The 27338-nt window shown below is 38.1% G+C and overlaps 1 protein-coding gene across 3 annotated transcripts in view; it reads left to right on the top strand.

The window, feature by feature from the left end:
• Positions 1-27338, top strand: part of COL12A1 (collagen type XII alpha 1 chain) — a 101876-nt gene that overhangs the window by 16545 nt on the left and 57993 nt on the right. For 2 of the 3 annotated variants that reach the window (XM_086743764.1, XM_086743765.1), the window contains 3 exons: positions 26211-26360; positions 26448-26567; positions 27123-27287. In XM_086743764.1, the coding sequence (XP_086599890.1) occupies positions 26211-26360; positions 26448-26567; positions 27123-27287 (435 nt within the window). Of the gene's footprint in view, positions 1-29; positions 633-2019; positions 2293-4580; positions 4854-5801; positions 6075-17312; positions 17583-19916; positions 20184-22521; positions 22715-23429; positions 23552-26210; positions 26361-26447; positions 26568-27122; positions 27288-27338 lie in introns of all 3 variants that reach the window. The other variant, XM_086743766.1, reaches the window with a different exon arrangement.

The following is a 27338-nucleotide window of genomic DNA, read 5'->3' as shown; positions in this document are numbered from 1 at the left end:
TTGATAGTGTTAATTCTTTTTCCTTACAGAATGCTCACGTGGTGTGGATGTAAAAGCTGATGTTGTGTTTTTAGTGGATGGTTCCTACAGCATTGGTATCGCCAATTTTGTTAAAGTAAGAGCCTTTTTGGAAGTTTTAGTTAAAAGCTTTGAGATATCGCCTCGAAAAGTACAGATAAGTCTTGTCCAGTACAGCAGAGATCCCCATATGGAGTTTTCTTTGAACAGATACAACAGAGTGGAAGACATAATTCAGGCTATTAACACCTTCCCCTACAGAGGTGGATCTACCAACACAGGCAAAGCAATGACATATGTGAGGGAGAAAGTATTTGTTACCAGCAAAGGATCAAGACCAAATGTGCCAAGAGTCATGATTCTTATTACTGATGGAAAATCATCAGATGCTTTTAAAGAACCCGCAATAAAGCTGAGGGATGCAGATGTAGAAATATTTGCAGTTGGTGTGAAGGATGCAGTGCGTACAGAGTTAGAAGCAATTGCATCACCTCCTGCTGAAACCCACGTTTACACAGTGGAAGATTTTGATGCTTTTCAAAGAATATCATTTGAACTTACACAGTCAGTCTGCCTACGGATTGAGCAGGAACTGGCTGCTATAAGGAAAAAATGTAAGTAACTACTATTACTTAGAGAAATGTAGAAAATGCAATGAAAAAAGATCTGAACCAATGTTTTGTGCTTGTAGTTACCTAAAGAACTGATATTAATGAAATTGTCCATATACAAATGATAATTTAATAACTAGAGATTTTGTTCTCATTTTCAAACATGTTAAAAGCAATGAAGGAAATTAATGGAGAAATGTAGATGAAAAAATTATTAGAGAAATGTTTTTTTTTTCCCTCCCCTCCTAGGTACCTAGAAAGATATCAAAGTGTGTGTCTATCTGGAATGACCTTAGTGGATGTGCTCTGCTTTTACAGTCAATGTCTTAAGCAAAACAATTACGTACTAGGGCCATTCTTCTTTAGCTGTCCAAAATGAGGTAGCTAGTCTAAGCTTGTCTTTTAGAATTTCAAAGGCAATGGAGCAATGCCAACACCTCCAGAGGGTGATGTGATTAATTTTTAGGGTAAAATGAATGGCTCTCTGAAATGGGTTTAGATGAGACAATTTGAGACAGCAGATGCTAGGTGATATTAAACTCAATCTAACTGTAAAGAGTGAAATGAAATAGCCCATGAAAATCTTCACATGCATCCAAATTTGTCGAGCTTGGATAATGTTTAATATTTAAAAGATTTCTAAATGACCAACTTTTCGTCAGCTAAAGTTACTTATGATTAGTTGCAGCCTCAGTGTGCCCACCTATGTTTAGTAGAACACTAAGACTGAATAGTTCCCAGCATTGAAAACCCCACTGTCTTTAAAAATAAGCCTTTTGTTTCAGGATAGCTTTGAGGAACAAACCAGCAAAGCAGTCCTTGTTTTAGAGGGCTCAAGCAGTCTTAACATCCCCACTGTTAGGCTGAGTAGGCCAACCAAAACAAGCCCAGGACGTCAGGTTTGTGTTTGTGCCTCATGTCAAGTTCCTTGTTTCCCCTTTGACTCCGTTCCTGGAAAAATACTGGGATTTATTTTGTCCTATTTCTAATCTAGATCTGAAAAAACCCAAGGATTCTTAGTTCTCATTGAGGGAATAATGTTATTGCTGTTCATGGGACATGTGAAAGAGGGAAGCCAATGTGATCATCAGATTCTGACTTAAGTTTTCATAAGTACATTTTTTAGATGTTCTACTCTCGTTTGATCTAGAAATCACAAAGTTGGTGCTTCTACTCATTGTTGTATGATTTGAGACAACCTAGATATGCTCTTAATGAAATTTGATAGCTATAAGCAAGTATGGAAAACACTGTTGCATGTGCAACAAAACATCTGTTCAATTAGAATAAATCGAATTACTGAGGGACATTTTAAATTTATTTTAGAGATTTTGTGTTAAGAAGTATTCTAGCAAGTATGTCTCATCTGTGCATTTTTATTTCCACACAGCTTATGTACCTGCAAAGAATATGGTCTTTTCTGATGTGACGTCTGACAGTTTCAAAGTGAGCTGGTCTCCAGCTGGATCTGAGGTTTTGTCCTATCTCATTAAATACAAAGTAGCAGTTGGTGGAGATGAATTCATTGTTTCAGTACCAGCTTCAAGTACTAGCTCAGTTCTCACCAACTTGCTACCTGAAACTACTTACGCAGTCAGTGTGATTTCTGAATATGAAGATGGTGATGGCCCTCCCTTGGATGGGGAGGAAACCACCTTAGAAGGTAGGCTTCCCATTATTCTCAGACACGAAGAGTTGTATGTTCAAATAAGAATTTGCTTTGAGAGAATGGATGTATGTGGAGCAGCCAGCTGAGGCTGAGAAGCTGTAGTGGTAGGCAGGATGAGAATAAACATTGTTGTCTTTCAATGTATTTACTAAAGATATAAAATTCCAATAATAGGCCAACATTAAATTGTTATGAATTTATTTATTTTCCCTGAAAGTTGGATGGATGCTGTGTTTCTCTGCAGTGGCCTATTTTTGGATGAAGTGGTGTGTTGTCAATAATAAATTCATTGGCATGTATTAATCTTAATACACCCTTAAGTTGGACTAGATGATCAGTGTAGGTCCCTTCCAACTGAACTATTCTATTCTATTTAATAATTATGACTCTCCTGCAGGAATGCATGTTGACTTTAATACATTTCAAGTCAAGCATGTACCTAGGTAATTGACTGTCTATATCTAACTTGTATTAATAGAAATTCAGTTCAATATACCGTAAGCTTAAAGGGAGCTGAGTTTTCAGTCAGCTGTTTATCATCACAACTTCATGGGGCTGATCCAATAACACTGATTCAGAACTTCCACTGATGTCAGTGTGAGTTCATGTGATCAATGGCTGTAAATTTAAGCATGGTAGCTGTACTTTTTCTTAATAGAGTTGCCACGATGCATTTCCACTGATTTATAGGAGAAAGAAGACAGTAAATTTGCTTTGCTGTTCCAGTAGTTGAATACTCAGTCTAGCCTAAGTCATACTTTTTAAAATGTTGATCCACTCTTTTTCATTATTCCATGCTGTCATTTGTGACCTTTGGTGATGTAAATGGTTCCAAGGCAGCAAAAGAAACAGCATGGAAAATTGTTAATTGCTCTTTCCTCTTGGGAATGATAGAAATACATATTTATACAATAGCTTAGTTTGGATGTTAAGTTTGGAAGATACAGGTTTCACTGTTGGTGTGCCTATTTCCATGACAGTACCAGTCAGAATGTTTTGGCCACACATAACTTTCCCGTAGGAAAACAGACAACATTTTGGCTGATAGAATATGTAGCTTGTGAGCATAAGGGACAGAAGAAGGAATAGCTTTAATAAAAATAACCAGTGTTCCCATGCTGTAACTGATACTGCCTTAAATAATTGTCAGTGTCTTGATCTGATGAAATCCCAACATGTCTGAGAAGACAGAGTTCTTCTGCAATCATGTAAACATCAGCAGCTCTTCCTGCAGATCTAGCTAACAATTTGGGCCAGACAGCTTTCTTGGCAACTAACTTTGGTTTCAGCCTTTTAAAGAATTTGAAATGGAGTATTGTGTTTCTGATTAGTAGAAAACAAGTTTGTTTCTTTAAAACTAAGATTGTTAATTGCTCTGCTCTTAACAGATCTGTTACTTAACAGTGAAGAACAACGCTTTTGGCATATAATGTTCCAGTTGAATTATACTTTAGATAGCAAACAATAAAAACCCAAACTTTTTTTTTTGCCTAAATGACAATGCTGCATCCTTCTAGGCAACTTGCAGTACAATTGATCTTAACGTATGTCAGAAAAGTCAAGTCCTTCTTTGGTGTGCCTACTGAGTTCATATGAAATGACCTGAGCTGCTGTATTTTTTGTCAAGGAGCAGGCTAGATTGAATTATTCACCACAGTTTCTCCTTAATTTCTGGGATAACAAGCTATTTCTTGTCTTAGAGACTTAATTCAGAAGCCTTTTTAAAACATTAGATGCCACTCATAGTGCAATTAATGCATTTTTTTTTGTTGTGAAAATCTAACTTAAAGAAATAGAATTGTTTTGGTTTTTTTTTTTTTTTCTCGTTGCATTTACCTTGATCATTTAGTTAAAATAAGAGAGCTGCCTGTATGTAGTCAGGTGTATCCGAACAACTATCTGTAAATGGAGGTAGTGCAGAAGCAAATGGGCATGGGAAAGAAACCAGTATGATTTGTTGCGTTAAGAAATTTCCCCACTATGCCCAAATGTCCCTGACACAATTCAGTTCTACTGTTGCTGCTAAACACAGTAAGACAGCCTTAAGTTTCAGGAGCGGTTGTATAAACTGGGATTAGTGTACTTTTGGGGACAAATTTGTTACACTGTTGATAGTAACTCTGGCCCTAACTTTTCAGAAATGACTAGTGGTAAAAGGGTAATATAAGCTGCTGTTTTGATAAATTACATGAGTTAACAGAACAGTTGGAATGGTTTCACTTCGGTTTCTACTTGATTAAAAGCAAATATTTACAAATTATATCCGTATATTTTTTTTATAGTTAAAGGTGCTCCTCGAAACTTAAGGATAACAGATGAAACTACTGATAGCTTTGTAGTTGGCTGGACTGCAGCTCCAGGGAATGTCCTACGGTACAGGCTTGTATACAGACCACTTGCTGGAGGAGAAAGGAGACAAGTGACTGTCTCAGCAAATGAAAGATCAACTACTCTGCAGAACTTGATCCAAGATACAAGATACGAAGTGTCTGTTATTCCTGAGTATCAGTCTGGGCCTGGGAATTCGCTGCAGGGATATGCAAAAACTGATGAAGGTACATGATCAATGCTGTGAATGTAGTAAGCTTGAGAAGAGCTCCCTGCATGCTGACATATTCATGCTGAAAAGAGAATAACCCACATTGCCCATATGTATTATCCCAGATGAAAAGAGGATTACAAAATTATTCAAGCCTAGTTGAGAGGTAGTTTAAGACAATACAATTTACCAAAATTGTAATACTTTTTAAAAATAATAGTATATTGAACCTGCAACACCTAATACAGCAAGGTAACTTGAGTGAAGAATCTACCTGTGCATTTAGTTAATTGTCCTCATGATTCTTCATATTGTCAATGTTATAAATTGTATTTCTTTTCACCAAATTCAGACCTTGTTTGCACTTTGTTCTTAATGGCTAGAATGAATGAAACATTTAATTTACTAAAGTTATCATTGTAGCCTTAACTTGTGTGAAAATCTATGATCCTTTAACAGGCGCCATGCCGTATTAAACAAAATTTGAAGAGTACAGAGACATTAAGAATGTCCTGATCACTGGTGAAACTTCATAGAGATTTAAAATATTAGAAACTAGAAAAACTATCACCAACAAAACTCTGTAGGCAACCATAATATGTTAATTTCACATTTCATTGGTGATCTTTGACTTGATTCTGCAGACAGGGACTTCAACATGGATCTTGGAGAGTTGAAGTTGAGCATGTGTTCAGGTGCTAGTATGTGTAAGTGTCCCAAGATTGAGCCTGTAGTTTTAATAGCAAAAAAAATAGGAGCAAAAAGACTTTATTTTTGCCTAAGGAGAATGGGGACAGAATTGTGTAATCCTGATTACAGTAAAGTTATACTGTAGCAGTGTTAGTGCAGGCCATTCAAGAATTATTTTTTTTCAGCATTAAGTTCTACATTGTGGTAACTTAAAAAATAAACCAAGAATCGAAGCTTGCTTCAATTTGTTTTCAACATCTTTTGACATGTGCAGTCCGAGGAAATCCAAGAAATTTGAGAGTTTCTGACGCTACAACATCAACAATGAGGCTCTCTTGGAGCGCTGCTCCTGGCAAAGTGCAGCAGTACTTCATAACGTACACTCCAGTCACAGGAGGTGAAACTAAGGAAGTGACTGTGAGAGGTGACACTACCTCTGAAGTCCTGAGAGGCTTAGATCAAGCCACGAGGTATGCATTGACTGTGTCTGCCTTGTATGCCTCTGGAGCAGGAGAAGCCCTTTCTGGAGAGGGAGAAACACTTGAAGGTAATTATTTATTGTTTCTGTACAGTCATTCGTTTATTTGATTGATGTTTAAGGTGTCTTAAAGTGTACTGTCTTCCTGAGTTTTCTGTAGAAATAAATATGTGAATAAAAAATAGGCATAAAGACATTCTCCTACTTTACAGGGATTTTCCACTGGTTGTGGAGGGGACCCTGAGTCTCTTGAAAGAGGTATTGCCAGAAATACCAACCAAAACTGACTGTAACCAGCCTATTTTGTCTTGTAACTCCCAACTTCCGAGCAGTTTTAGTGGCAGGTTGTTCTTAATGTAATGAGATTAATTAATGTGATTAAAGTATCTCATCCATTTGAAAATTTGCAGAGTTTCTACTGTACTGAGACTGAAAGATGTTTAGGGACCATTTTTGCATTAGAGAAGCAACTTCAAGTCTGGGCATAGGAATAATGAATCATATCCTGCTTTTAACTAATAGGAGTAAGAACCTGGAGCTGAGCATTAACAGAATGCTGTCAAAAGCATAAGTTGAAGCCAAAGACTTTCTTACAAGGAGGGGAGGCTGCTCTCGCTCTGCCTTCGAATGGAGAATTTCCCACATGACTTCTCCATGAGCATTCTCAGTGTCGTCTGTTAATTGTCAGAGGACAGGGAAAGCTGCCTCCTAGGCCATGAAAGGAAGTGTGACTGTGCTCTGTGCTGGCCAAGTATGTATTGCTAAAGTCTGGCATTGCAGCTGTGTAGCACGGCACTTGAAAACATCTTACAGATGAATTATGGGGAATTAAAACTTGTCCATTGACGCTAATGGAGTTATAGTAGTGATATACTTGGCTCTTGGTTTCTCCATCAGTTTAACTTTTTGTTTATGACATAGGTTAGGAAACAAACCAGAAAACCTATTTTAAATAGGAAATGGTAAAAAAACCCCCCATATATATATTCCAGTGATTCACCGCTGAGCCGAATTTGTCCCACTAAAATTTAGGCACTTACTTGAACACTGCAGTTTGCAGCATGGACTCTCTAGGATTCTCCTGTGATTGATGAAGAAAGGCAGATACTTCCAGAAGGCTGGTAGTCCATTGGATATCTCATTTTTCCTTCAAAGGAACATTCTTCTGTCCATTGACTATAGAAGGAGCAACTGAGAGTTAGGCATCAACCCACTGCCTGCCCCACTACCTAAATCTCAGGCAACAATCCAATCTGCCTGCTTACACTGAGACAAGGTGCAGCCATCAGAGTATCATAGAACATCTAGTCCAACCCCCCTGCAAGGAGCAGGGACCTCTTCAACTAGATCAGGTTGCTCAGAGCCCCATCCAACCTGACCTTGAATGTTTCCAGGGATGGGGCATCTACCACCTCTCTGTGCAATCTGTTATAGTGTTTCACTACCCCCATTGTAAAAAATTTCTTCCTTATGTCTAATCTAAATCTACCCTCTTTTAGTTTAAAACCATCAGGCATCTTGCAGTTTATGCTGAAAGCTCCCCAACTCCCTTGCTTTTGCTACCCATGAAAGATCCAAAATGCTCTTTTTGTAGGAGAAAACAATCTGTCTCCTGCCCATAACACTACTGAAACCCATGTAAAGGAGAACAGGTAGCTGGATTCTGCCCATATCCTCTAAAGGGGGATAAGGATAAGAAGTGATCAGGACTTCATGAACTTTTCTGTTGGTGGTGGCGCTGCCACTTTCTTTTGTATAGTATTCTACTAGGTCTAATGCTTTTTTTTGGCGGGGGTGGGGGGAAGAGGGAGCATGGACATGTAGGCTTTACTCAGTCTGGGAGAGTTTGAATTCACATCTCCACATCCCAGCAGATTCACAAGGCTGCAGTGGCTGCTGAGCAATAGTCTTCTTTACTCTTTCCATTGAACCTGAGCCACTGTACATCCAGGAATGCAAATTTCACTCTGAGAACAAGAGCAGACTGGATCCCAAGTGGACAGAGGAGCCTGACATCCCCGCTTTTTTCTCTGTGCTGTCAGTGGAGAGAGGAATGCCCCGGTCTTCCTTTGCAAATCTTGAGAAGCCTCTGTCTCTCTGTTAAACAGACTGAATTGTCTACTTCCTTATGGAGGTGCCTCAAATTTTAGTGAAGAGTTGGCTAAGTTAATTGTTTACATTTGGTGGAAAGATTTTCATTGAGTATCTTTGTAGTAAAACCACGGGAGACCTTTTATTAACATGGTGCTCTGGAGAGATCAAATGTGTTTCAAATTCATAAAATAAGCTTAGCTTTTCACCCTGTCAAAAAAACTTGAGCAATAGAAAAGTCTTCTAAGGCATTGTCTAGAACTTCGGTTAAAACACATTCTAAATAGAGAGAGCAGTGAATGAAATACAGCAGAATCAAAAAGACAGTGTCATTAGAAAACCAGAACTCAGTCTCAGGTGGACTCTTGTCCTTTCAGTGCTCCCCGCCACAGGAGGGCTCTGATTCTGATTTGGTCTTTCTGCAGTGATAAATTGTCAATAAGAAGAGTCAAAGAATTTAAAGGCATAGTTGACTATAGCTCAGGGATAGGTTTATATGTAACCAGGTGGAGTTTAAAATGGATGTTGCACTTAAAAGGACAGAGGAGCATTCCTGTAAGAGTTTTTATTCTAAGCAACTGAATTAAAACCTTATGTCAAAAATTCTGTGACAGATTTTGTCTTGTGATAAATATGAATAAATGAGCATCCTGTCACTTAACTAAATCAACTTTTAATTCAGTTGCTCAGCTGAAAGAAAGGCAAATTAAAAATTACTTTTATTATTTTGACAGGTATAGCTTTGTGACTCAAATGCATATTCTTTGAACAGTCAGCTGGATTTGAAAATCCTATCAGGGTGCACTCCAGAAAACATTATGCTTAGCATTAAAGCTGTCTATTAAATTTTTCTTGGTCGGAAAAAATGTTAGAGCGTATACAGATGTCAGTCATTACTGAGTGATCAAAGGTAAAGAATAGAATACAAATTTCTGTTTGCATGATAGCAGGGGTCTAAATCATGATGTTTCTTCATGGAACATCCACTGTGTATTTCAGTAATCAGCATATCTGCAGTTTCATGGGCTAATAAAAATACTTGAATTAGGCCAAAACTCTTTGGACATGGTCCATAGATACTTTAAAAGACTCTCTGGTGAACGGTATGAAAGGTTCTCAGAATATCTGATGAAGTACATACAAGACAATATTTCACTGAATGGTACTGTCTTACCTCATTTCCTTTGAGGAAAAGCAGACAATTAAGAATAAAAGGGTTGCAATTTTGGAATTGAAAGGTAACATTCCAACATGAAAACCTAGTATAGAAGTTTACTTGAAAAAAGAAGTCACACTGCCAGTGAAGCTGAAATAAATATGATTGGACTCGCCTGAAAAGTTACCCAGGTCAGTGAAGCAAATACTTGACCAGCTATTAGCTGAAATAACTTGTCTGACTGAGGCTGGGAATGGGACAGATCTTAACTCCTGGAGAAATAAACTTATCAACAGTAATGACAAAAAAGCTGTGAAAGGAAGCATAAAAAAGTGTTTAGTATTTCAGCTAGTTTTTTTTCCGTGAGCCTTAGTGTCTGAAAACAAAATAGTGTGGTGTGTGTTTTTCATTGCCAACAGCACTGAAGGACTGAGCACTTTAGTATTTTCCTGTATCAGGAATCCCAGTGGGGCTTACTTGATGTCTTCACCATATGAATTTTCACCAAACCTATTAAGTCAGTGATGCCATAGTTGCTGGCCACTTCAGTTCATCATCATATCAAGAGCTAGGCTTGAGATTGCCTTTCAAACTGGGACAGTTGTTAGTTTATGGTATTGCTATGTGGTCTAAGAGAAATCAGTTCCGGTGTAATGAACACTTCAGCACTAATAGGAAAGTGAGAAAAGAAGAGCTGGATACAGTAGCTTCTCCAGCTACTGTATAGTCAAGTGGCAGGAAATGAAAAACCCAAGCTCTCAGATGTTTATGAAATTTTACTGAGTCACTAAGTGGTCCCCCGTGACTAAGTGTGTAAGACAAACATTCTTTCTGCCTTTGGGAACAATTTACTTTGCTCTGCATGTAAGTAGGAGAACTCACATGGGCAGTTATGGTATCTCGGTTGCAAGGGTATCCTTCAGCAGAGAGAGGAAAACTGATAATTTTTTACACTGCTCTAACATGATTTTCAAGAGCATGTCTGCCCAGGCAGACTGAAGGTCTTCTTCAGTTATGTATGTTATCTCCGAAGTATTTTGGAGCGGTTCCAAATTGCTCTTGGAAGTTCCCCCTCTTCCTCTGCACAGCAGTTTCTCAGTGTTTAGAAGTGGCTCATTTGTTTCAGCATACTCGGGGAAAATCACTCCTCACAAACCCACGATCGTTCTGTGTACTTGATATCATTCACCAGCTGGGGAGTCTGTGCTTCTCCTTTTGTTTTTCTTTTTGCTAAGTATATGCTTACACTTATTATTTCTCCGCATAAGACAGAGAGGGCAAATATTCTCCCAAATAACTGTAGATAGTACCTTCTATAAACTGTTTGCATAGCTCTCTGGTCCAGCCCACAGATAAACGCATGCCAGAGGATCAGAATTTTATGAACTGTTCACAGACAACATGATATAGAGAGTTTAGCAAATGAGTAATCAGAAAATTACTCATTTCTGAAGGTACTGTTCCATACGGTACATGTAATTGTTATTCAGAGAGAATGGGTTTCTTTCTTTCTTGTGTTTGCGGAGCGGGAAGAGGGAATCAATATTTTTGCCCTTTGTTGAAGGAGTGTGTTTTCCTTCTTCAGTAACCCAGATTTTAGGAAATTTATAGTGCTATGATCTTTTATACAGCCTTTTTCAGTCACTGGCTGATTTTTTTCTGCAGTTATGAAGTACCATCCAGAGGTGAAAATTCTGGAGCCTTATATTTCGTACTGCATTAAACATAACTGCGTGTGCAAAATATGTGCTGTAGAAAACTCTTGATTTTTATCCTCTCACTTTCAAAAGTGCATGGTGATCCATCAGCAGGCAGCTTTGGTTGGAGCTCTTCTATAAAGGTGCCATGGAAAAATTTTCCTGAGACACATTTTGTTGGCTGTGATTTGCCTCAGCTCACACAAAGTCATTGAAACCGCTAAAGTAAGTTAAATCAGTGTAGGCTGCCATTTGCCGTGTGATGGAACAAGGCTTGTGATGACTGGAGGAACTAAACAAATTAGCACTGATGATTATATTTGATGATACATAATGTAGATTGAAGAACAAACAAGAAACACCCACAGGAATGCCTTAGGGAAAAGTCTCCCTGTTATCTCCAGACACCCCAAACAAACCATTTAGCTTTCAGTTTTTTGGGGGATCGTATGATCTTACCCAAGTCATCATACACCAGCAAGTGAAATACAATGATAAATATGGTGAGGACAGCGAGTGTAAATGCAACAGACAGCGAGCAGTTTGTGAGAGCTACTGTTTTTCTAATCTGTTTTTTTTTAATAAGAGAGGTGGTTGCAAGTCTGGCAAGAATTTGGTTTCCTGCCCAAACGCATGCTGTCAGATGAAAAGAACATGCTGTACATTAGCTGCTAAATAGCTTAACTTTTGTAATTTCCAGTTGTTTTAAAGATAAACAACTTCATTGCTAGATTAAGCAATCTACAGTGAAGTTCATAGGCTAGAAACACTGTTGGTAAAAATGGACATAGTTATTTCAAAATAAATGAGACTGTTAGCCTACATTAGCAGAAATGTCAATCCATTTTAGTTCTTACCTTTGTACATTTTAGAATAAACAGCAAGAAATGTAGTGTATATTCAGGAGATAAATCTGAGAGATAATCACGTGATAGTTTTTTTTTCCTCTTTAGAAAGAGAATCTTTATGTTTCAGTGATATAGGGCCTAATCCTGCCATGCCATTTGACGGTTAGCTATTTGTGCTGTGTGAATTAAGCTCTACTAAAGTAAGATATTAAAAAAAAGTTGTCATGACTGAGTCGCTTCTCAGTTTTAATTTATTTTCTGTTGTATAAATTTCTTAGAGCTTAGGTTTGGAGATTTTGGGGGAGGGCTCTTTTTTTTTTTTCAGAAAATGGATAGTAGTTCTTTGGTAAATAAATGATTTATTTTTGCTGTTTCTATAGTAACATAAGAATGCTTTAGAAATGAATGGCCTCCTACAGGCAGAATAGTACAAATTCAAGTGACATTTTCTTACAATGAGGTTTTTAGCATATCACAGGGACTTTACGTAATGTTCAGACTGCGTAGTGCTGCTTCCGTCCTGACAGAAACAAGGACTCAGTGTCCTCAGGAGATTTAATGCTGTTTCATGCATTTTTAAAATTATACATTCCAAGATTTTTGAGTCTGACATTTGAAACCGACTTTTGATAATCTGTGGAAAATTTCCATAGTTTTATATAGGAAATTAAATATATATCAGAAAAAAATTAACACAGGGGAGAGCTGAATGAGTAATAAGAATGTATTTATAGACAGTTGAGAGTAGTGTTAACTGATTAACTGTTGGAAAAGACAGATAAAATATTAAAAGGACTGAGTATGAATTCCTGTTGCCTTTATCCTAGAGCAGGGACTCAGGAGTTCTCTGGCCAAAGTCCCTCTGTTTTGAGTCAGAACTCTTCTGGTGTGCATCTTCTTACCTTTCTGCATTCCTAGAAGCAGAAGAGCAAGAAACCTGCTCTAACAGGGCCAAGTGAACATTCCCTTTGGGTAGCAAGTCCTTGGCTCTCCCTTGCACCATCTCCACATTCCCCCTCTACATGCCTAGGGGCTGGTGCTCCAGGAATAATCAACTACTTTATGGCTCGAAGGGGAGGATATCAGCCAACCAAAGTGACTACTTCCTCCAATGCTGAGGAGAGTTTGGCCATTAGAGTAAAAACTTAAAGTGATTCTGCTACCATCTCATCTGACACATGGACTTGGATCCCTGGCTTGCAGCGACCTAGCCAGCTGACTTAATGGGCTACTCCTGATGTATCCCATTGTAAACAAGGCAGGACTCAGGCCATAACATTTAGGTATATGCCTCTGCAAGAGAAGGCTTATTTATTTAGTTGATTCTGACCTTTTAGGATGCTGGTTTAGATCAATCTTATGTTTAACTTAAGTGAAACATGGCTCTGCATGAAATCTACCACTGCAGGCCGATTTTGAAAGCTAGATTTAAGAGCACATACAGAAAATTGTTTACACTTTGGGCCCAAACTGTGTATACAACTCCCACTGAAATCAGCTGGAGTTGTGTAAGTGTTTCTGAGTGGAAAGACTTTTTTAATAAGGCCATTTGATTTTTATGAATGTCAACATTTTAATTTTAGCTGATTCACAGTCTTGTGTTCAATAACAACAGTGATTGCTGGAGAACTAGGAGAAGTGAGCCAAATGGACACAGGGGAACTGCTTTAATGTTATATCGTGTCTCTGGCATACTATAGTGCAAAAACTTAGTATGGGAACGGGACATTGCAGATGTCCATAACTGGGTGTAAAAGCACCTGACTGAAAGCTACCAAGTTAATTTTTGAGAGTGTGTCTGCACTGAGCCATGGTAGAGATGTACAAGAGACTGTAGGCAGACTGCAGCTCTGAGCTAAAGATGGTTGAAGAGAATCTTACAGCCCGAAACTGGTGACTGGCTTGCTCGACCAGGCAGGGGCTTGACGTCCGTGCAAGCACTTTGTTTTGCTGTGTACATACCAACCATGGCTTACAGCTGTGCTTACACTAGCTGGTTTGGTGCTCCAGAGCATTATAGGACTTAACGCCCATTAGGGGATAATTTTGAAAAAAAACAACTGCTTCCTCACTCGCTGATGACTTCAGTGCTGTATGAAGTGATGGGCATAATTTAACTTCCATTTCAAGTCAGGAAAAAGCGGGAATCTTTTGACTTAACCACTTGTGAGCCAGTCAGCTAGCACTTTTCTTTCTCACAGTGTGCCTTGTCTTTCCACGCTCCTTATCCATCCTGTTTAAACAAGCTATCAAGAAGCAAGCATTTCTGAACATGTGGACCAAAGAACAGATTAATTACTTAAGTGTTACAGTTGTAGATTTTGTTTTTTGTTTTTTTTTTTTTTTCCTGTGAGATGTAAGCAAGGTAACTAGGTACTTTGTTTAATCCAAGGGAAAAATGTCTCATAGGTCTAATTGTATGTTTGCTAGTCACTACATTATACTAATGTTATTGTGGAGCATAAATATGTTTCTTGACTCTGAGTGTAGCACCTTAGATAAAGCCAGATGCAATCCTAATAATTTAAGGCTTACAGTTGGACTGCATCTTAAACACAGCTGCTCCCCTAATACAAAAACACTTGAGGGAGATTCAGTGAAGCAGAAAAAAAAGCTGTCAGTGAACTTCCACCTCACACATGAGGTGTAAATCAAGTTAGTGTGTTATGTTAAAGAAATGTTCTCGGTTGCAATGTAACATATAAAAAGTCTAATTTCCTTTAGTAGGTAAGTTGTCTTGTCAGCAGTTTCCAACTATTTGAAGTAAAAATTTTCCATTTAGTTCTAGTGGTTTGGTAGGAATCCCAGTCCCTTTTCCCTCTCTTACCTTGCCTTATAAAAAAGACATTTAGTTCCAAAGGATATTTCTTTCAGAACCAACGTATTACACTAACTGGTGTTCATTACCGTCCATTCCAAACAAATTATTTTCCTCTGTTATTTAATAACTTCAATAATGACTTAATCGAGAATGGTTTTAAATATGCAGTTATTTTTGCAGTGTTTCCAACATATATCATTATCTGTAGCATTCAAGAGTAGACTTGCAAAAAATTGTGCTGTGGTAGCAGATACTTTAATACTGAAATCATGTTGTGGCAGAGCCATGTTTTAAAGTAGCCAAAATAAAGTGACTTGTATATTTATATTACATTAAAATACGGAAAGAAAGTTTTTTATTGTGAGACATCTGTGCATCCTATCAAGTTAGGTTTTCCATATTTTTTCCATTTGTATTGCCTTATTATTTTTTTTTTTTTATTGTATGAAAAAGCCAAGATTTGGGAGTAGAAGCTTAAGAGCAGGCAGAAAAATTGCTGTAACTTACTTTTGAAGGCAAATCTTTTTTCATTCTTCCAGGAAAATTGGGTCTTTGGAGTTTAGATTCTATCCTGGCTTTCATTTACTGCAGTCACTGAATTTAGTGAGACTGCATAAAACATGAGCTGAATCAGGCCTTTTCACTAGAACTTTTTCACTATATGCAACTGCTATTGTTATGAAATGATAAACAAGTGAACTTTACCAAAACCTCTGTATCTTAACCTGGTAAGGCACTGGAACGGCCTGCCCAGGGAGATGGTGGTCCCTGGCAGTGTTCAAGAGGCGGCTTGATGAGAAGCTACAGGATATGGTTTAGTAGCTGTGGCAGCAATGGTAGTGGGAAGACGGTTGGACTAGATGATCTTATAGGTCCCATCCAACCATGTGATTCTATGATTCTATGATTCTTTTTTTGAAGAGATGCCATAAAATGTGATGATTTGTATTGTGAGGCTAAAAGTTGGTTTGAAGAGTAAAATTGTAAGAACTGATGCAGAGTTAGGATGGAAAAAAAGAATTGCTTCCAGAAGAACGTGATGGGATGTCCCAAGAGTGTGAATTAAAATCAGAAAAACCCTACAACACAAAGGAATTCCATTAGGTGCTCTGTTAGCTATATTTGAGAGTCAGCTTTGTGATTGGAGTGATACCCTCTGATTCTGTAATCCGTGTAGCTGATGAATCTTTATTTTACTGTAAGCATTGTTTCCAGATAGGTTGATATTAATTTCCATTCATCATTAAGCCAAGTGAGATTCATAGGCTGTTTTAATGAAGTTATGCTGGCAATGAGGTATTTCCGAAATGAAGCCTTTCTACAGGTAGTTCTGTTTGCTCCTGTGGGGTTATGTTTGGAAATGTTGCAGATTTGTGGTGGACGTGAAAGACAAACGAATATGAAAAGTGCGAACACAGTATATGACTTTGAGCAACTTGTTGCTCAGTCTTGGGCTGAAACTGGTTCAGGCTTCGACAACAGTGAGGTCTGTTCTTGCAATGAGCCTAAGCCGTGGAAACTGGATAGGGAGTGAATTTCTCTGTATTCAAAGAATTTTGACTCTGGACCTGTGGTTGCTGTGGTATGGTATAGGGATATATTTTTATCAGTGCAGGTAAAACTTAACTGTGATGCTGTGAGGCCACCTCAAGTGTTTAAGTCCTCATGCTAAGCAGTCTCTCAGGAATGGGCAGTAGGCCACAGAGAATGCACGCCAAAGAACTCAGTGCTTCTGTGCGTATGTGGATTTGATTTTGTAGATCCCTTTTGCAGATTTTGCTGCAGTGAGGCCGTTGCATTAAACCCACCAGTCAGCCCTTCTTTCCTGCCATCAAAAGCCAGCCACTGCAATAGGAAAATTGAACATATGTTATAAACGTATGTTAAACATTAAACACAAGCACTCCTTTCCCTCCACCACGTCAGACCAATGAGCTCCATTTTTAAGCAGTGGAATTACTCTTGTGTATTAGGTGAGACTCATGCATCCAGCTGACAACTAGATTTCACAGACGAACGAACTGTTTCCTTCATTCCAAGCTGGAACAGACTACAGTGAGGAAAGAGGTACAAGTCTTATGAGTGGAAAGATAGAGACTGTTTTCTGTAACTGTAGCATAAAGTAAACACACTACAAATTAGTTGTAAACATAAAATGAAATCGCTGATAGATCTGGTAAGCGGTACTCTGGGAGATAAGAATAGTACTATTTAATAAGAAGATATGGTTGCCAGAGAAAGAACTATTTCACTCAGGTAAAAGTCTCCTTTATTTAGCCCCGCCACCCCCACACCCCAGAAAGAAGTTACACACATGAGGATGAAGATGAATGAATGAAATACAATTATTTACTTGAGAGTTAAAACCTACCTAAAAGAGCTGCAGCACATTTAAGCACTGGCTTCATGCCAAGTCTTTGATTAATGCCATTTTTATTTTGCATATTTTACAGCATAACTGCTAAGTATCTTGCATGGTAAAGGATAAGATCATTCATAGTCTTAAGTTAGCTTTAAGCATTTTGTTGAAAAATTAATCCATTTTCTCTCAGAACTACGAATGTATGTTATTGAAACTAATATTGATGGGAAAAGTTTGATTTTTCTCTGATGATTATTTTACTTTTCAATTTACACTTTGCTAACTTTTATTATTAGTATTTTAGAGACAATTTGCTGTTTTCTTTCTTGCAGAACGTGGTTCACCACGTAATTTAATTACCACCGATATAACTGACACTACAGTTGGGTTATCATGGACGCCAGCTCCAGGAGCAGTTAATGATTACAGGATAGTATGGAAATCACTTTATGATGATACAATGGGAGAGAAGAGAGTCCCTGGAAATACAGTGGATGCTGTGCTGGACGGCTTGGAGCCAGAGACTAAATACAGGATTTCAGTATATGCAACCTACAGCAGTGGAGAAGGAGATCCAGTGGAGGGAGAGGCTTTTACTGATGGTGAGTGTAGTACAATGTTACCACTACTTGTAACATTCTGTTCTTAATGATCATATTTTAAGACAACAGACCTTATTTTTCTTCTTTTTTTTTTTTTCTGAAAAGTCCCCTCAAACCAAAATGCCTCCTCACATCAGTCAATTCTGGCTTTTTGTTTGACCATTAAAAAGAAGTGTCATGTAGGTTTGGATTCAGCAAGAATTACTTCCAACTTAAGTTATGATTTTTGTCTGCAAATTACTCTGAAGCCAGCCTTGCATAGGTTTGGTGTGACTGCAGGAAATCAGGTGGAAGAAACATTTTGGATAGAGTAAGGAGGAAGGGTAGGGTAAATTCCTGCAGAATCAATGAATTTCCTTTCCAAGCTATTGCCTTATCCAGTCTTTACAGTCCTCAAGCTGAGGCTCACTGGGTGATTTTGATGTTTGTGATTTACCTTTCCTGAGTGTTGCGGAAACTCACAAAAATTAAATTAGATGAAGTGATACACTGAAATTGGATTTATTTCTAACAAATTCAAACTTAGCTCTACTTTAACCAAAATTGCTTTAAGACTCCGATATCACAGGTTGAAAATGTCACTCAGGTATTAATACTACACTCAGGAATTACAGTGATCCAAAATGTGCAATCACCTAAAAAACGGAAAGCTTTCAACCTCCAGCTCTTTCCTTAGGTGGTGTCCCAGCCTAAGGGGAGAGTCCCCAACTGCTGACCTGTTGCTCCAAAGAGGACGAGCTCAAGCTTGCCCTCTGGTGAGGGCTCCATTTATACCCTGGTTGAATCTGATCTGTGGTCATACATGGTCATATCGGTTCTCATTGGCTGAAGACTCCACTTTACAACAGCCACATGGTTCTATAAGCTTCCTAGGTTAGGGCGGGTATACTTGCCACACTGAGGCTCTTCTTTTTTTCTTATTTGATAAACATTATTTACTATTGGTCAAAGCAGGCACAAGCCTCTCCTGCAATGTAGGCAAACTAAAAAACATTGAAAGGCCAGGGATAGCTTGTTGCTGTATAGGAAGAACTGGCAAGTAGAGGAGACAGAATGAATTAAGAGATGCCCTGGATGTTTCTATTGTTTGCCTAAAGTGGCCATGTGAAGACAAAACCTGAGGGAGTGCTCTGGGCAAGCGTCATATGTGTTTACACGTTCTTGTACTGTTTCCCAAGCATCTGTTTTGACTGCTGTTGGACATAGGCTGCTGAACTGTGTTCACCTTTGTCCTTGACCCAGTTGCTCTTAAAGTCTCACTAAAGCAGTGGTGGCTGCCATTGGTGAAAGTTGACCCCCCAGAGTCAAAGCAGACTGCTGTCCCACATCTTCCCTCTTTCTTCAAGAACAGCAGTATTAGTTGTCCAATGTTTTCCAGGTTAAGCATGCAGCTTAGCCATATCATTTGTTGCTTCTCTTAATGCCTGAGTGATCTTGCTATCTGGCCTATCCGTAGACCCAGACCCGAGACTAACTAATATTGCATCTTTCTGTTGCAAACACAATTAGAAATTCTCAGTTCCTAGGATGGGGAGAGGATACAGTAGCTTGCAAAGCCTACCTTACCATGTGATGAAATACTGACTGATTCTGGCATGCCAAGAAGGTTCTGTTTTGCCAAAACTTAGATGACTTATTCCAGTTGACAGCCAGCATTACATACCTTTCAGTTCACTTCAGATCATTTGTACAGTCTGGAAAATATCTCTTAGAAGTCGAGTGCTGCAATTTGTAGAGAAAATGCTTTATTAGTCTATGTTCTTATTTCGGCATATATACTGTCCTGCAAATGGTGGTGAGTGATTTTCCAAGCATTTGGAAAGTCACTCGCACTATTTGCAGGATAGTTTGTATGGGGCCCAACAGCCAGCGGTTTAGGTAGTTACCAGTACCTTATCAGATCTGTAAACTAGAAACTTAGAAAATCTTCACTCTGTGGGACATTGTGTTCTTAAAAAAAATTAAAAAAAGTCTTTATAATTTATCATTTTCATTTGGGAGTGCTGAACCCATTACTTAACAGATTACTGAAAAGTGTGACTAAATAAAACTTCCAATTACACTGTGTCATCATGTATTTTATACTTTCCTCTTTTTTTTTTTTTCTCTGTAGTGGAAAGTACATTTATGTTTGTTTAGTCCATTACAGTTAAAAAATAATTTAACAATGTTCTGTTAGATTTCCCTGTGTCTTCCCCACAATCAAATACTGTAATTTTAAAGAGGGCAATTTTTTTTTTTTTTAAATACAGCAGAATGAATTTTGTAGGTGTGCATTTGAACATGTGTTTATGTGACAAAGTAAACGTTTATCTGTATTTTTACACTGAAAAGTGTCACCAAATGCCAGGACTGTGACAGTAGACAATGAGACGGAAAACACAATGAGAGTTACGTGGCAACCTTCACCTGGGAAAGTCTTATCATATCGTGTGTACTACCGACCACGCAGTGGAGGAAGGCAGATGTTTGGAAGAGTAAATGCTCCTGCCACAAGCATAGTGTTAAAGCGACTTAAGCCGAGAACTACATATGACCTCAGTGTTGTTCCAATTTATGATTTTGGGCAAGGAAAATCAAGAAAAGCAGAAGGAACAACAGGTATGTATCACAAGCTTGTACAGGATTTGATAATTAAAGTATTGTGCTTAAAGTTAGTAGTCACTATATGTAGAAAAGTAGAGTCTGCCAAGATCATGAATTAACAGGAAAATTGAAGAAAATGTTAGCAGTTGAGAAAAGAATTTGATTTGTTGGAAACTGCATTATGGCATAGCCTGAGCACAGCTTTTTGCTGTTAATATTGAGGGTATAAATATGGTGTAAAATCTGGTTGAAAATACTGGACTTGTTTTGAAACACTGTAATCAGAAGTTATAACAAGGTGGTTTTTGAGCAAGACAGTATATCAACAGATGACTTAATCAAGTGTTGTCAGTTGTTTAATAATTAGCCTTTTGATCCTGAGTATTCATTAAATAGCTACCCAGGATCCTGTTACTTACATTTGTCTTCTTTGGTCACTGTATTTCTGCGGAAAACCTGCGGCAATAAAAAGGGGCAGCAGAAGATTTTGAAGAGTTGTCAGTGGAAGCCTGACCTTGAAGACCATAGTCTTTTAGACAAGTTATCTTCTCTCTCAGAAGCTGAAACTGTAAAACATTTATTAAGTCCTGGTGAGGGAATCTTTGCAGTAAAAGCAAAACTTATTTTCTATTCTGCCTTTAGTATATCTCTGATGCTGATCTTCCGTTTTGTAAAGAAATGTTTTCTTGCTATCCAGATCAAGTTGACCGGATTTAGAGTCAATTTTTTGCTTTCATAGATAAAGAGCCATTATCAAAAGATAATTTTTTTCAAGATATTTCTGCCCATGTGGTACACTGTAAATACTTCATGCCATTCTCTGTTCTCTGAACATATGTCGTACTGAATGATGACAGGAAGTAAGAAGCAAGTCTCCTAACAGTGGAGATATTGGCACCTCAGCTACTGAAGGAAGATTAAAATGTGGTTGATGTAGAGGAGCCATGAAAACTTGATCAGCTCTTGACCAGAACCTAGTTTTTCAGTCTTAAAAATTATACTGAGATAAATCTCACATCATCCAGCTGCTTTTGATTTTTGACCTATTCATCTTTATATGGATATTCCTGTGTGTTTTCAGTGTAAATAATTGTGGTGGTAATCACTCTTTGGAAGCAAGTGGAGCTTGAGTGATCTTGTTAGTTGAAGCTGTCATGATAATTCAGGGAGGAATATCATGGGAGATGAGACAGGCTGTATTTTTCCTTATGAGTCAGAGTGTATCTACTGTTTCTTAGCAGAATTCACAATCTGAGGACATTTCTGGTCTTTCAGCTATAGTTAGACAATTGCATAAGCACAAGAATAAGACAAACACTTTTTGCCATCCACCTTTTCACTCCAAAGCTATAGTGGTGAATTTCTGTTTACTTCAATTCTTGTTTTTGCAATTTTGAGATTACACTGCTGCAGTATTTTCTGCGACTGCACTTTAGATTTACACAAAAGCAAAAGTGATGCAGAAGCTAGCAGCAGGCTTGTTAACCACTCTGTCTGTCTGTGAGTATTGACCTCCCCTGGGTAGCCATTAGTCTTCAGAGGAAGTTGCTCTTGATCTAAAAACCTCAAGCTGTTTGTCTGGCACTCCTCTGAAGAATTTTTTTTTTACATACTGCCACACCCTTGGTTGATGAAGTTGCTTGAGCTGCCGGGCCCTGAGCACATGAAGGGTGGGGACTGTTAGCAGGACCTTTTCTACAAAAGGGTCCTTGCTTCCACTCACTCCATGCTCTGACCTGTGGGACCCAGAGCTCTGAGGAAGCAGCTTGAGAAGTATTGGTGATAGAGTACTGGTTGGGTGTGACTTTTGCCTGCAGCAAATTCTGATTCTTCCAGTGTTGCTTTGAGAGGAAGCTGCTTCCATTTATCTCTTTTGGTCTGTATGGGTTGTTGTCATTTAAAACAGAGAGAGCTAGTCTAAGCTAGTCATCTAGTCTTTCTCTGTCGTTCATTGTCATAGTTCCCCCACCTTAGGCCCCCCCCTCACTAAACAAAACCACAACATTCATAGAGAGAAAGACTGATGGTGGTTAGTCTACCTATTATCAACATTTATTGTAAGATCAGATGGATGTTTAAGATAGGTGAGATGAATTGCTATCTATCCCTCAGTCCATTGACTGTAGAAGGAGCCTTGATAACAAACTTAGCTATTGGTTAGATAGCTAAAGTTAGGTGAAATTAATCTAATCTTTCACCTCTTGATACTTGTTTTTATGTCAAAGGAAAGGCACAAAAAGTCTAGGGCTGCCACTAATACTGGATTTGCATATAGTTTTTTACATAAAAACGTATTTGTTGAGTTTTTACCGTAACCAGACCTGATTTAAATCCTTTCTTTCTGTCCTTGCAGCCTCTCCCTTTAAGCCACCTCGAAATCTGAGAACTTCTGATTCAACTATGTCAAGTTTTCGAGTAACCTGGGAGCCGGCCCCAGGGCGAGTGAAGGGGTACAAAGTAACTTTCCACCCTACTGAAGATGATGGGAGTCTTGGAGAATTAATAGTGGGGCCATACGACAGCACAGTGGTATTGGAGGAGCTTAGGTATGGATAATAATGTTGGTTTGTGTTGTTTTATTTTTAATAACTTTAGCTTTGAATTTTGTTTAATCATGGTCTGAGATTGAAATGCCTGGCAAAATCTACTGTAAGAAAGAAAGTAATTTTGTCAATAAGCTACAAGGAACTTGTTATGCAGTCTCTGAAAGGCACCTGGCAAGGCTCTTTCTAAGATTATTTACATCACTTGTGGTCTCACAGGAACTGAAGGAGGCAAAGATGTGGGCAGAGGCTGTGTTCTGTATTTCGCATATACGAAAACTAATAGGACACTGGAGAAAGTTGAGATTTCTAGTTTCCTCCCAAAAGTTCCTTACATCATGTTGAAAAAAGCCTAGTTTAGTTCTTGATTTATTTTCTCAGAGACTTGGATTTATAAAGTAGGCTTCAGGCCACGTCAAAATCTGTTCTGCAAATACATGAAATATATTAAAAATAGAATCATTAATTAATTATGAGATCAGTCTTCATTAGTCTTCAATTACTTGAATGAAGAAGGCTATAAATTTAAATATAGAATCTAGAATCAGCTTTTAAATTGTCAAAACTTCACTGTCTTGTGGAAGAGTTAGTCTTTAGGCTTTGCGTTTTAGCACCTTTTCCATGGGAAATTTTTTTCTGTGAGGATTTCACAAGTGAAGTGTCAGCATTTTGCTAGCCAAATGACTTCAGTTACAGTACATTTGTTTAACTATTGCAGGGCAGGAACTACCTATAAGGTGAATGTTTTTGGAATGTTTGATGGAGGAGAGAGCAGCCCCCTGGTTGGACAAGAGATGACCACCCTTTCAGATACTACTTCGGAGCCATTTTTATCTAGAGGTAAACACGATTGAATTGAAGAAAAGGCAGCCTTGGCTTATGGATAAAAAAAGACCAAAAGTTTACCAATGTTTCCTTATAATTTTTCTAATGCACATAAATATTTATCTTTGGGATTCTGTATACTCCCTACTCTGATGACATAACCTCTGGTCTGAAATGACCGCTAAGTATGCCCTAGTTCAGGATTCTAGTCCCTGCACCCTTTAGATGATCTTACAAAGATGATAACTTAGGCAACCCATGTTTTGCTCATTACTCAAAGCCATCTGCATTGCATTTTCAAGTCATCCACATCTGTGTTAAATTACATAAGGTCAAATTCTTGAACAGAGATCATAGCTCATCTACAGGGGTGTTCACAGGAGTAGAACAAAGAATTTTAAGCAGATCTTTAGCCCTTAGCTTCTCCTTATGTGGTGACTTTCCCTTTTAAGACTAAGGTGGTATCTTTGAACAAAGATCTGATAGTTGGGAATGTCTAACCAATGTGTTATTGTGTATTATTTAAGTTATATGCAACATAACCATTATTTAGTATTTTTTTTTTAATTATAGAAGGAGGAGACTTAGTTCAGAAATACAATTGCTGAGTGCTCTCCAATATCTGTTTGGGAGTTTCTTCCTGTGTAGTTAAACCTTCCAGTCAAAGTTTCTATGAATGTTATTGTAGCAGGCAGCTCCCTTGGTGTGGTTAGCAGGCCTCTGCATGCTAATAGTTGTTCCTCGTGCCCATCATACTCTCAGTTAATACTGGATGAAGAGAACTTCAGGGCTCAGTCCTTCTTCATGGAAAGCATAAAGAAGGAGGCTGTTGCTTCTTAATAGTTAAGTATACATGTAGTAAAAGTAAAAACTTTTCCCCTCTGCCATTTCAAGACTTGCATAACCATCAGAGAATTTGGTGAGGAGAAAAAACCTAACTACGAAGGCCTTCAAGAGTTAAGTAAATAAAAAAAAAATTATAGCAGTTGACTCTATGTTCTTTCCGCTTAACCTCTTTGATGCCTGGTTTCCACACTGGGCTGTGTAAAAAATATTCACCTCGTGTAATTTTATTGACAACATTTTTAGAAACTTCTTAATTAGTTCCTGTCCCACTCTGTCTAATATAAGAGTATAAAACTGAGAAAAACTGTAATAGGCCATCAGTGACATTAGAGTAAAGCTGTAATAAGTCTGGCAGAAAAATAATAGCAGCAAGAGTGGTTTGCTACTTTTTATTACAGCAGCGGTCATTTCTGTCTCCATTAGTTTTACTAATGCATGGATTTGAGTCATGGTTAATGTGAAAAATGAATTTTATATCTGGGACTGCAAATGTAATAGTATATTATTTAAAAATGGGGAGGGGGTGGAAATCACTCTAGGTCTGGTGCCTTTGCTAGAATTTTCCATGCGGGGAACTACAGTAGTTGGAAGAAAAATAGAAGTCAAAATAGTTTAACTTTTATTTTGTACATAAAGCTAACTTTAACGTCCATATTAAAGTTATGCATGCAAGTTTTTGAACTAACATGGTTTTGCTTAAACCCTACTCCCAACTGATTTTATTGTCCTGACTAAAGACTAGATCTATATTTTCTATGCAGAAGAGGATCATGCTTTTAACCCCCAGGTACATGGAATAGTTATATTCATGAGTCTACAGTGTTGGATCAATTATGTGGAACATACATGAAATCACAATATCTTTCAACTGTGATGAGTGTGGCTGATTTTTCTCAATGGGATTTCTTCCATATAAAGACCAGAAGCTCTGATGGCAGGAAGCCAGAAAATTTGCAGCTGGTAACACAAGCTACAGGAAAAGAGAGACAGCGAGGATTTTTTTTTTTTTTTCTTGGAAATGGCTGCAGATAAAATCATTGTGTCTGTCTGTTTTGTATAAATATTTTGTGATTTTCCTTGTGATGAAAACAATATGATGCATATTTTATTCTTTAATTTGTAAAATGAAGATATCCAAAATAACTTCCTACCTTTTCAGAACGTTGCAGCTTTATATAAATGTTTGTTCTTGTCCCCTCTCTATTTCTTCACCTGTGTTTATGTTTGTGTGACTTCTTTAAATTTTGTTTTTTCTTTCCTGGATGTGCCAACTTCTATACCTCCTGTGTTACTATGTATTTTTCCCCTGAAAATTCAGAAATGCTATTTATTTGGAAGTGTTTGTAATATATGCTATTAATTCCACCATTGCATAGTTGAAAATTAAACAGTAGTTTAGCCAGTCATGGCAGACTAAAATACTGGACATTTGGATAATCTGCTAATGCTCACTGCCATGTCAGTGGTTAGCTTAGTAGTCTTTCACTCTGAAATCAAGTTATTAACTGTCCTTAAAGACCAAACCAGATAATGTCATGACAATAGAGAAGAGCACTGGCCTTAACATTTTTGAAGTCTTATTTAAAAAAGGAAACATACATGAAGAAATTTATACAGCTTTTGCCATTGAACCAGTGACTAGTATGAATAACGCTCACAAAGAGGTCATACTTGAGAGTGCCAGTGAATAAAACTAGAGCTATTTTGGAAGCTAACTCATGACATATATCATATAAAAGGATGTGGAAAGAAAGCTATCATGCTAAGGATATCTTTTCTGGTTGAAAGCTGTCATACTAAGGTTATATTTTTCTGGTTGACATGGCAGGTTTAGAGTGTAGAACCAGAGCGGAAGCTGATATTGTGCTGCTGGTGGATGGCTCATGGAGTATCGGACGGCCAAATTTTAAAACTATCAGGAACTTCATTGCCCGTATTGTTGAAGTTTTTGATATCGGTCCTGACAAAGTTCAGATTGGTAAGTCCTCATATGCTGGAGGGAAAATGAGGCATAACTACTACACAGCCACATAATAACTGAGTAATTATGGCTTTTTTTTTCCAGGTCTTGCACAGTATAGTGGAGATCCCAGGACAGAATGGAATCTCAATGCTTACCGAACCAAACAGGCTTTGTTAGAGGCTGTAGCCAACTTACCATACAAAGGAGGCAATACTCTAACAGGTATGTCGTGCTACCAGGATTTTCCTTAAGTTCGAATAAAATTAGTTCTAGTAGCTGACCCCAGTATTGTTCAGTAAGCTCCAATTTGTCCATGATGAAAAGGACTTACAGTTCAATTCAGTATGTTTGGAAAAGAACAGGCATAGCATGTAGACATATAAACTCAGTGGAACTCTGGAGAAAAGCGGTGGAAGAGAGCTTTGATGATGAAGAGCTTGGGTTGCTATTGAGCATATTAAGAGGGAGAAAAGGCAGTTCCATGTCAGAGCTGGGATGAAGAAAAAGTGAGAACCCAGAAGGGAGGCTAGGGGAGATCAGATCGGAGGATGATACATAAAAGGTAAGAGATCAGAAACTTTGAGAGGGCTGAAATAGTATCAGTTACTGATAAGTCTTGATGATGGGCTACAACTAAGTTCCGAGCACTTCTAGAAGGAACTAAATTGTGGAATGATGTTATCAGAGTGAAATCACTAGGATGAAATACTCTCCTTTACCATGACTGCTATATGGAAATAGTTTATAGTGATGGTTATCTTCTGTGTATCATGCTAGGAATGGCCTTGGATTTCATTTTAAAAAACAACTTCAAACAAGATGCAGGCTTAAGGCCGAGAGCTCGCAAAATTGGTGTTCTCATCACTGATGGCAAATCTCAAGATGATGTAGTCACCCCTTCAAGAAGACTCAGAGATGAGGGAGTGGAACTTTATGCAATTGGTAAGTATTATTTGAAGAGGTGACCTGCACTAGCCACCTCCTGCCCATCTG

Source organism: Chlamydotis macqueenii, chromosome 3 (genome assembly GCF_036417535.1).
Source record: "Chlamydotis macqueenii isolate bChlMac1 chromosome 3, bChlMac1.mat, whole genome shotgun sequence".
In the NCBI taxonomy this organism is placed as follows: Eukaryota; Metazoa; Chordata; class Aves; order Otidiformes; family Otididae; genus Chlamydotis; species Chlamydotis macqueenii.
Note: the sequence above shows the minus strand (reverse complement) of the source record. Positions and strands in the feature narration are given on the sequence as shown.